This window comes from Mytilus galloprovincialis, chromosome 3 (genome assembly GCF_965363235.1).
Source record: "Mytilus galloprovincialis chromosome 3, xbMytGall1.hap1.1, whole genome shotgun sequence".
NCBI lineage: Eukaryota > Metazoa > Mollusca > Bivalvia > Mytilida > Mytilidae > Mytilus > Mytilus galloprovincialis.
Genome location: NC_134840.1, coordinates 67,492,149 through 67,504,251, shown reverse-complemented (window position 1 = coordinate 67,504,251; position 12,103 = coordinate 67,492,149). Strand labels below are relative to the sequence as shown.

The 12,103-nt window shown below is 30.9% G+C and overlaps 1 protein-coding gene across 6 annotated transcripts in view; it reads left to right on the top strand.

The window, feature by feature from the left end:
- LOC143068698 (FERM domain-containing protein 8-like) overlaps nt 1-12,032 on the top strand; it is a 28,358-nt gene extending 16,326 nt beyond the window's left edge. For 3 of the 6 annotated variants that reach the window (XM_076242954.1, XM_076242950.1, XM_076242948.1), the window contains exons 5-13: nt 540-598; nt 1,285-1,311; nt 4,033-4,199; nt 4,912-5,124; nt 5,794-5,926; nt 7,936-8,088; nt 8,577-8,688; nt 9,033-9,104; nt 10,387-12,032. In XM_076242954.1, the coding sequence (XP_076099069.1) occupies nt 540-598; nt 1,285-1,311; nt 4,033-4,199; nt 4,912-5,124; nt 5,794-5,926; nt 7,936-8,088; nt 8,577-8,688; nt 9,033-9,104; nt 10,387-10,400 (950 nt within the window). In that variant the 3' untranslated portion in view covers nt 10,401-12,032. The remainder of the gene's footprint in view (nt 1-539; nt 599-1,284; nt 1,312-4,032; nt 4,200-4,911; nt 5,125-5,793; nt 5,927-7,935; nt 8,089-8,576; nt 8,689-9,032; nt 9,105-10,386) is intronic. The other 3 variants (XM_076242953.1, XM_076242951.1, XM_076242949.1) reach the window with 2 other exon arrangements.
- Nucleotides 12,033-12,103: the final 71 nt, after the last annotated feature.

Below are 12,103 nucleotides of genomic sequence, written 5' to 3'. Positions count from 1 at the left end.
TCATAAAAACAATTTGAACTCCAGATTTCTATTATGTAATCGAAGTCTTGAATGTTGTTCTATCTAATCAACGTGATTGTAAAATCAGATCGTTGCATCTAATAATGATCAATTATCAGTTCAGTGATTTTGAAACAACTGCACAATTTTGTCACTTCACATTATATTAAGATAATAAAAATTTCACACATAGCGGATGCATGGCGGCTAAGTAAAATGCATGGCAGCTGAATTTTATGCGTAGCGGTACCGCAATGCATGAATAGCCTAGGGAAAACACTGGACTTTAAAAAACAATAAAAAAAGTAAAAAATAAAAGGACATCATATGGACTTTATCTGAATACAAGTGACTACACTGTATTGAAATCATCCTCAATTTTGACAAGTTACAGAATTTAGAATAGAAGACTACTAAAAGTACTTGATACTCCACCCTGTATAATACAGAATAGACAACTAAAAAAAGGACTTTTTCAAAATTTACAATTTAATCATGAGATTTTTGTAGACACTATTATACCTCTCAACTCCTTTCAGATGAACCAGTTGTAATGTTTCAGAGAAATGTCTTCCTTACTTTAGAAGAGGAAATGAAGGTTTGTATTTATAGTGAAAAAGACCTACATTTAAAATAGTTCTACAAGCCATACTCAAGTTTTTTTTTCACAATTGTTTTTACTATAACATTCATGTTAAGTTATATTGATATTGATTGTACAATTCTTGCAAATTTGTCTTTGCTTCTATTGAAATAATGTGATGATTTTCACAATATTGTTGATAAAGAATCACCTGGATGGTTGTTATACATTTTATTTGGTTGTCATACATTTTATAAAGCAGCTTTTATTGAGCCTGAAGCCTTTTATTGCCAAAGTGATATTACAATCTAACATACTGGCATTGTCAGCATTAAGGTTCAGTCTGTACTCTGTAGATAATTTTTTATAAATATTCACGGAATTGTATGAAGCTGTTTTATGATCAAAATTCAGTTTTCAGAGCCAAATTTGGTCAATATTCTGTATTAATGATAGATGGACTTGTTTTTTTTTGCAGTTTCCTTTAAAATACAGTCTTAAGGTTAAAGTTTTTCTGGCATCTATAACTTTTTCAAAAAATGGACCAAATTTTTTGCATTCAACATAACAATTTAACAGACAACACACAGGGATTAATAGAATTTTTGGATTTTGAGCTTATGTTTCATCCATACCAACATGGATATCTCATATAAACAATCATTGTAACATAATGCATGACTCATTGACTTTCATTGAAGGCTATAAGAGGTTATGGCGAGTATAAGGTAACATTTCTTGTACTAATCTTACACATAATTTTAGTACTGAAGCTTTGTAGACACATCCTAATAACCTTGTCGTTAGATTTTTGCTTTTTATGCCCCACCTACGATAGTAGAGGGGCATTATGTTTTCTGGTCTGTGCGTCCGTTCGTCCGTCCGTCCGTTCGTTCGTCCGTTCGTTCGTCCGTCTGTCCCGCTTCAGGTTAAAGTTTTTGGTCAAGGTAGTTTTTGATGAAGTTGAAGTCCAATCAACTTGAAACTTAGTATACATGTGCCCTATGATATGATCTTTCTAATTTAAATGCCAAATTAGAGTTTTGACCCCAATTTTACGGTTCACTGAACATAGAAAATGATAGTGCAAATTTCAGGTTAAAGTTTTTGGCTTCAGGTTAAAGTTTTTGGTCAAGGTAGTTTTTGATGAAGTTGAAGTCCAATCAACTTGAAACTTAGTATACATGTGCCCTATGATATGATCTTTCTAATTTAAATGCCAAATTAGAGTTTTGACCCCAATTTTACGGTTCACTGAACATAGAAAATGATAGTGCAAATTTCAGGTTAAAGTTTTTGGCTTCAGGTTAAAGTTTTTGGTCAAGGTAGTTTTTGATGAAGTTGAAGTCCAATCAACTTGAAACTTAGTATACATGTGCCCTATGATATGATCTTTCTAATTTAAATGCCAAATTAGAGTTTTGACCCCAATTTTACGGTTCACTGAACATAGAAAATGATAGTGCAAATTTCAGGTTAAAGTTTTTGGCTTCAGGTAAAGTTTTTGGTCAAGGTAGTTTTTGATGAAGTTGAAGTCCAATCAACTTGAAACTTAGTATACATGTGCCCTATGATATGATCTTTCTAATTTTAATGCCAAATTAGATTTTTACCCTATTTCACGGTCCATGGAACATGGAAAATGATTGAGTGGGGCATCCGTGTACTTTGGACACATTCTTGTTTTAATGTGCATCACATAAAGGTTTTAAGATGTGAAATGCACTCTGTAAGGTAATGTCCGTGATAAACAACTGAACTGTATAAAGTATAGAAAAAGCAGAATAATGTTATGTGGATAAAAATATCGTAATTAAAACCACAGGAAAGATATTCCAGATTTTTAATCCTGACATGTGATCATGTTCTACCATGTGTTGTCTTTTCATATCCATTGCTTTTTAAATTCCTGTTTACCAAATACTTTAAAGAAGGGATACCATTAGTGAGCACTAGCTCACCAGTTTACTTGGTTTTTCTAAAGAATAACTGATGAAATACAAGATGGGAGAATAAATGAATAAGAATTTTTAATTAAAAGATGTGTAATATGAAATATTGCATAGGAAAATTAATTCTTTTTACTTTATTAGTTATGAACATATAAAGTGATGTATTTACTCAAGCTCACATGCTTTGTATTATACATATAAACAACAAATTCCACAAAGGTTGATACAATTTATATTTAAAATATCAACTTTGTAAAGTATAGTTTTTTTGGTTTAAATTAGTTTCAATGGGCTCATTACAAACATTTTCTTATCATTACCAGACACCTTAAGCCCTGGTATTTTTTTAATTCACATATTTGTTAATAATTTAATTTTTGTTATAACGTGTCTTCTGATTGGCTGACATCATTTTGTTTATCAGCTTATAGACATAATTTTGTCATGTGACCATGACGTCATCAACGTTTTTTCATGATTTACCCTGGTTTAACATGGAATTAAGAATTAAATTATATGAAATGACTATAATATTTTTTCTGCCTATTCAAAATAACATAAAGAATGTGGTGCACACTTTAAATAACCCAGGTTATTCAGTGTGCACCACATTTTTGATGTTATTTCTTCATAGACAGAAAAAATATAACAGTCATTCCTTAATTGAAAAGACAAACATTTGTTGACAGGAAATTTTATCCTTGAAACTTTAGTATAACATTGATTGCTTGCAATAATAGCAAAATATATATCAGCTTATACTATTAATGATGCAACATAATATGCTTTAGACAAATAATTGGGATGATACAGTTTTCCCACATGTCACAGCAAGTTTGAGGATATCGTTTGTGTTATTGACAACATGAAATGCTCGATGTATGTGCCACTGGATGTAAAATACCAATCTGATGTCATCGTTATTGATAGATTTGGATTACCCTATGATTTTCAGATTCACCGCTAGTGTTTGTAGAATTCCAATTAGTTGGGACACCAATACTAACATAACCAACAAGAGAGTTCAAAGCTTTTTGAAGATATATATTTCTCTCTAAAATGGAAAATTGATTTCTTTTTTACTTTTTTCAATTCTGTCTTCCTCATAAGAATTTGAATTTTATCAGTCTTTAATCCTTGGTTCTGGTTACTGGGGATTCATTTTTTTCATGAGAAACAAATTTATGTCGATTTGTGGTGAAGCACGAAATTTTAATTTGAATGCTCATTAAGTACAAATTTCCATAGGCATGTTAACAGCCTTTTCAAAAACCATGAAATCAAATATCCATGCAAATACAGTTATTTCTGATCTATGAAAACTTGTACTCATGAAAATAATTGAAACTTGAATATTTAATTTTACCATGTGTTTTATTCCATTAATTAAAAGAGTGTCATATATACATTTGTATCAATGGCCTAAATCTATTTTTACTGGACTTCTTTCTAATGTCATTGGTATTTTTTTTAATAATATATATTGCTTTATTTCAGTCCTCTAATGAAACCATTTTGTGTTTACTGTACCATGAGGCCAAGTTTAATGTTGCAGAGGGAAGATATATTATGGATCCTTCTGACTATCATGCATTAGCAGGAATCCAGGCTTTGATACATCTGGGTCCCTATGATCCAAAAAATCATGTTCCATCTCAGTATAGGTAAGTCAATTGTGGCACAATCTCCTCTAGCTGAGGGTTAAGATCCAGTACCCCTACTCTCCACCCTTGGCTGATTTAGAAAGATTTGTGAATACATTGTTGGACCATCTAGCGACCAATAGAAGTCACGCCATTGCTATTACATCATTCTAAATCAATCGCTTGTTCTCTCTTCAGTTTGGAGATGTAATAATGGTTGTGTCCAGGGCTCACGCTTCCAGGCGACTAGGGGTAAAAAGTCGCTTTTCCGACTGTCACTTTGCTTTCACTGACTCCAAAAAGCGAAAACAAGTCGCCCTGTTGTTTACCCAATCAGTCGCTTTCATCATCGGACATTTTCAATTTTTACCAAGTTGATGGAACATCAATTTTTTATTGATAATTAAAGAAATTCAGACATAAACGATTAATTTTATTTTAAAAGTATTTTCTATGACGTCACGTACATAATAACATTGTGAGTATTTGGAAAAAACAACAAAAATGAAGCAAGATGTTTTATTTTTTTATTTTGACAGTCAAATAATAAAATTTGAGCCAAAACGTAGAACTTAAGCATTGTATTTTTAATAAAATTACTTGATGTAAATTCAATTCGTTGTCCTTTAAATTATCAATTTTTGATTGATCTGGACGAGAGTGTAACATTAAAAAAACTTGTCACCTGCTCAGCCATGTGATAGAGCCAATGCAATATCATTTTTCATTACAGAGCCAACCTAAGCAAGTTTTACCCTCCACACATGTATAAATTCAAACTACAGTTGTTACACATTGGTAAGTCAAAAGAACGTCCATGTGAAGAACTGTTTATGGAAGCACACAGACAAATATCTGCAAATCACAGACATGAAATCCGTGGTAGTGTTCTTAGAGATTTGTACAGACAGTACTTACAGATATGTTGGAAGTATCCATGCTATGGGTAGGTTTTCTATTATTTACCACATAAGGGTGTTGGTTGACTTGACCAAACCATCTTTAAATTAGTAGGAAAAGATAGCCAAAAAAAATCAAAAGTAAAAGAAACACTTTGGTTAAACAAATAAGTGCAAAAACAAACAACACTACTTCAAAAAACTTAAGATTGAGCAAATAAACCCTACCAAACTGAAAAAGTTTTTAAACTCAAGTACTCTGAAAGGGTTTGCAATTCCTGCTCTACATGTCTGTTGTTGTGGTGCTTATCACAATTAAATATTTAGTGATGTGTCACATTTGGTGATGTCATGATTGTGGAAAAGAGGACTTCAAATTTCCATTGGATATGTGCTGGAATTTGTTTATGCATGAATGGGTAGTTAACAATAGGAAAATTGAAATCATCAGCCAATCCACATTGTCAATTTCTAGATGCAAGTTAAAGATATAAAGCAATATTCATGATATTAACCTTATGTCAGGTGCCAGTTACTTTAAGTTCAATCTGACAGATTCAAGCTTATAGAATTATATAGAATTAATTTAAGCAAATTATTATTATGTATAAAAAAATGTTAGTAAACATAAATGAAATCAAAATCCAAAACTCAATAAAGCCAAAAGGTGTGAAAAAAATAGACATATACTATTTTTGTTTGCTTTATTTTAACAGGAGTGCCTTCTTTGAGGGAGTGATAGAGAAACCTTGTCATAAAGTAAAGAAAGCTATCTTGGGTTGTCAGCAAACTGAAGTTTTAGTTGCAATAAATACAGATGGAGTGACTGTTACTGATAAGGAAAAACCTGTAAGTAAAATAGTATCAGAAGAAAATCAGAACATTTTTGTATCAACTAGAAGACCTAATGCATAAGGGTAAAATATTGATAATTGTTACTTATTTTATAGACACCCAGAAAAGTTTATAATGACTAAAAAACACCAAATTCTTCAACTCTCTAAAAAAAAAAATATACAAATATGACATTGCCAATCACTGATGAGGTTTCTCACTTTTGGACAGGGTCATTAATATTTGGCTGAGTAAACTGTCTTGTAAATATCTAATGGACCAAAAAGTAAAAAGTAATAAAACAAAATACCCATGGAATTGCACTTTAATAGATAGCAAATAAACACATAACTGGGTAAGTACTAATAAAAAAACCAAAACACATTGCATTGAAGACCTGTTGGTGACCTTCTGCTGTTGTCTGCTCTATGGTCGGGTTGTTGTCTCTTTGACACATTCCCCATTTCCATTCTCAATTATTTTACATGTAGTAATCTGTTACTGTATCAAAGGAATATTTTTATTTTGATACCTAAAAGCAGCTCCAAGTACTAAATTTTACCATATGAAATCATTCAATCTTATGTCAGTTATCATAGAAGATTGTTAAACCATGTCCTAAACATTACAAGAAAGACATGCTCCTTTGCATTATATACATACAAACTTGTGCATAAATTTAGTAAAGAAATAACACATTTAAGCAAACATCAACAAGCCTATTGATTTTTGTCTCAAAAAGTACCACATTGATTGAAACAGCATGCAATCTTCCCCAAAAATACTGTTTATCAAAAGACATAGACTTTATTTGTTGGATATGTCTATCTGGCTTGATATCTCTGACCTTGATGGTGACTTGACCTCATTGTCATGGATCATTGATAATGATCTGTTTATGTGATACTTGTAGTATAACTTTATTTTTGTAAGACTTAAAACATAAAGGCAATCATAGTCAGTAATGCAGGCAAATTTATTTGAACTTTTAAAAATACAGTCGACTCTCGTTATCTCGAAGTCAGCCGGACCAGAGAAAAATTTCGAGATACACATAGTTCGACTCAAACGAAAACCGGAAGTTTGACAGAACAAGGGACACAACTCTTGCTTAGCTTGGTAAAGCTAAAATAAATCCGGGTGAATATTGGAAGGAGATCGATATTCTGGTATCAAATCGATGTACTTGTATGTCAAGGTCTTTCATTATTATAATAACATTATTTTTACTTTTCAATTGTTTCCGTTACAACCTTTTTCTATGGCTCTTATCCGAGAGAGTAGTTTCCAATCAATAGTTCCGTTATTCAGGTCGTTTATAGTTAACAAAATTGTTTATTCTTGGATACAAGAGACTTTAGAAAATTTTGATTCCTCTTCATTTTGTTTTATCTCACTCTTTCTTTTCAAAAGAAAATACAACAAGATTAAAGACGCCGATTGAGTAGTTTTTAGGTGATCATCAACGGAAGTCATAATCCTTACTTTATACACACCCAAGCTTATTAGTGTAAATCACAATTAATTGTTTTGTAAACATTTTAAATACTTTTTCATGAACATTAACAATGCATCACTAATTATTTATAAAAAATTTATAAAAGATAATCTTAGGTAAACACTCGTGGAAATAGCATGTCATAAATCAATACAGTGGTCAGTGACTGGAAATTTAATTACACGTGTATTGTCAGATTAACTCTTCAATCCATTTAAATGCTGGAGGTCATGTTTTGACATATGTGTACTAGTTCGAGATAAATAATGAATTTTTAATGCTTTTGTGAACCTTGGGATCGTAAATTTAGTTCGACTCAACCGAAATTTCGACTCATCCAATTTCGACTCATCAGGAGTCGAATTACATACATTTATATGGAACAAATTTCGGGACCACGTGAAAACTTCGACTCATCCGAAATTTCGAGTCAACCGAGTTCGAGACAACGAGAGTTAACTGTATATGCTAAATTAGGGTCATAGCCCATATTTTGTGGCTCAACTAACATAATTTTATTCTGTAGGAAGTTATTTTGGCAGTACCATATGAAGAACTGTCATGGAATTTAGATACGAATGAAGATGAAGATGATCTAATACCGTGCTTATTGGTACAGTTTCTGTGTAAAGAAGGGGGTAGTTGTAATACTAAAGTGCTACAGATATACTCAAGACAGGTAATGCTGAGATAGTGTGTTATTTTTGGGGATGTCTTGGATATTCTGGGTTAGGTTTACTTAAACACAAAATATAATACTTACTTTACAATAAAGAAGGGATAAGAGTGATTATAAGCTGAACAATTGAAGTACATGACGTAATACAAATGTGTGTGAGTTACATAGTAAATAATATGTAGATGCAGCTTTATTGGAAGACTTTTCAAATATAATGAATATTTTTTTGAAATTTGTAAGTCAAAAGATGGTATAAATCTGTTTTGTTTTCAAATTGATACATGTTTTAGAAAATTGTACACAGTCATCTATGTCAAAGGGGGTTGAACTTCAGTTTAATAAAGATTATAATCTATTAAATTTTAATGCTTTATAGGTTGTAAATTTATAGAGTTTATCATCTGATACAGAAAACGTATTGAGGTAGCCCACCTGTTTTACTTTAACAGATTGACATTCTATGCATTTTTTACATTTTCATCTTTTAGGCCAAACTTATGGATGCATTGATAGATTCATCAGTAAAACGTAAACTCCAGAGAGGTTCTTTACATGGTAGGGAAGACTATGGAGATGGCGGAGGAGAAATATACAGGAATGGTTAGATACTTAATGTTGATATGATTTAACTGAAGAATAATGTGTCATAAAAATTATACTCAAAGTCATAGCAGTTTAAAAACTTTATTAAATCTCTAAATTTGAATTAGACCATATAAAAATAAGGAGAGGTGCATGATTGCCAATGAGATATCTATACTCAAAAGCGTAATGATGTGGATGTAAGCAACTTTAAGTCACCATTTGGTCTTCCAACAATAAGAAGTACCCATACTGTAGTGTATACTCACTTATAAATGGCCCCAACAGAACTAAATGTGAAACAAGTTATCAACAAAAACCACGGAATAACAGGCCTTTGATGAAACTGTTTTATTTTTCAGAAAACTTTTGCAGGAAGGTAGTAAATAAGATGGAAAAAATGTGTCTGACAACATACTCATTAGAAGGTACTGGTATCTCTTACTTTCTGTTAGTCCTTTTATCAACACCATAGTTATACTCAACATTTCTGTACTAAAAGTGTAGCTGAGATGAAAGTTTTCAAGAAATGATTAAAAAATATAGGGCTGTACCAACTTGTTAATGTGCATAGATATAATCATTCTCTTATCATATTATAATATTTTTACTTTTGACATTAAAAGTGATTTTGTAAGGTGGAAAAAGATTAAGAATTTAAATTTCTTGTTATGAATTACATTTAAATATAAGTATGTGACAGAAACATTTTTTATAGCCCAGCAACGAAGTTGTTGTTGCCATATAGTTTTACCCTGGTCCCTAAGTCCGTCATTCCGTAATATCGTCATTTCGTAATTCTGTCATTCTGCAACAAACCATTATACAGATTTTTTCTAAACGCCTTCAGATATTGGGCTGAATTTTTATGTGAGTTAACCATGATGAGTTACAGATCCAGTTTAAGTTTCATTCAACTCCTCTAATTTTTGCCAAAATTACGGGCTTTGGACTTTGATAAATTGTTGAAAATCGCAGTTATACAGACTTTTTTTTAACACTTTCAGATATTGGGATGATTTTTTGCATGTGAGTTAAACTTGATCTGTAACTCATCTTGGTTAAGTATTTGTTCTGCTCGGCTAATTTTTGACAAAATCACAGTTATACAGACTCTTTTTCTAAACGCTTTCAGATATTGGGATGATTTTTGGCATGCGAGTTACTCAAGATGAGTTACAGATCAAGTTTAAGTTTTGTTCCGCTCAGCTAAATATTGCCGAAATTACGGGCTATGGACTTTGATAAATTGTTTAAAACAGTTATACAGACTTTTTCTCAAAATGCTTTCAGATATTGGGATGATTTTTGGTATGTGGGTTACTCATGATGAGTTACAGATCAAATTTAAGTTTTGTTCTGCTCCACTAATTTTTGCCAAAATTAAGGGTTTACAACTTTGAAAATTGTTGAAAATCACAGTTAAACAGACATTTTTCTATACGCCTCCAAATTTTGCGCTGATTTTTTATATGTGAGACTACCATCATGTTTGTGTCCACATGTGTTATTGAAATTGCAGATTTTTCATCTTTTTGAGGCGGGGCCATTCGTGTCGCTTTGACACATCTAGTTTCAATAAATTATGTAGTTGAAGTGACGGATTTGTTTTCCTGCTTCCCTTAATATAAATTATCAATTTAAAAACATGAGCCTTACTCTTTAGTATGGTTGACAATTACAACAGGAACTTATTGTGCCTTTATTTACTTTTAGAAACAAGAGGATAATTAATGGATGACAGATGAAGTTACTGCATAATATGAATTGAAGCACGACATCTATGCATTTCAGCCCTGATTGGGGTCTATTGTTACTGTTTATATTGACTTTGAACAAGTAGATATTACTTATTGGTAGCTTTACAGACATATTAAATGGTTGTAGAAAGTTATTTAGACTAAGTTTTGTTCATAAAAATATCCATTGTTGCTTACTTAGCATTTCATCTGCATATAATATATTTCAGTCTTTAAAGAGAAGTGATACTTCACATAAGATGTCAGAGATGAATTTAAGATTGTTGAAATAAAGGAAATTTATCTTACTTTCTACATGTTCTAGTAGTAAGGAATTTTTTTTTTATTTATCTGCATTGTAATAAACCTATTTTTTGAAATATTTATAATTTAGCCGTTGCAATTTTTAATGTATTAGTAAAAACAAATTTATACTAAGTCATGTCTGTTGTAATAACGTGTTTAACTAGCTTGAAGTACATTATTTGATTATATAATATATGAAATGTGATTTTAAAGCTGGGCACTGACGAAGTTATTTTCTGTTTAGTTTTAACCTCACAAATACACAATGTCATCACAAGTGAAAAGTTTATTGTTCCACAACTTTAAACAAAATTACATATTTTAAATAAATTTCAAACAGATCACTCCCGTATTTGTTTTCAATACAAGGTTATATATATTAAGAAATAAAATGTTATTTTACAATGTATCCACCATGACTTTGCCATTTCTGTTTTGTTTTGTTTTGTTAACCTTGTTCCATTTGTTCATATTATGTCAAATATTTGTTTTTGAGAATTCTGCATTGATAGTAATGTGTCTTTTCCCGTTTTTGTGAACTAATCTGTAGTACATGTTATTTCTCAATGATTATGTCATATTTTTTATTGGTAATTTTTTCAATAATTTTGTAGATATTTGATTTTACATCAATAGCGTTACTGTAGTCGTCATATTTCGTAAACATTCACCGCATATTAAAACAACATATTTGAAGCTTTTTTATAATGATGAGACCTTTCAAACTTATACATATGAATATCTTTCCTCAATGAGCTGATAGTAGATTCTAAAAGTAACTGGAGAAGATACAGACTTTATGGCTGATAATAAATTCTATATTTTTGTCATGTTAAAAACTGTTTTTCTTTAGAAGCTTATTACCTAAAGTATTCATAGCTTATCTAGTTCAGGTCTATTTTCTTTTGATGGAGGTAATGCTGGTAGACAATTTAATAGCACATTCCATTTATAGTAGCAACTGGTGTACACTTTGTAACCTTTGACAACGATTTTATAAGTAAATAAGTCTACACCAGATACTGCTATACATGTATAGAATGATTTCATTTTAGCTTAATTAAACAGTTTAAAGTAATCAAGAAATAGATAAATTTAATATGTTTAATTTTGGAGGTATGTTTTATTACCAAGTACTAGTTTTTTAAAAGACTAGAAGTCTTATTCCAGACTTACTTCTAAATGCTCGGCTGTGCTTGTAAGAATTATGTTTTTCAGAAATATTTTTATTAATTGTGATATTTTTTGTTTATATTGTATACAATCCCATCTAGTTTACATACTTTTGAATAAAATAAATGAATCATTAAAAGAAAATTTTTATGCCAACTAGAAACGATGCAACATAGATTAAGCACAATACAATCTGTATAGCTACCTCTAATAGT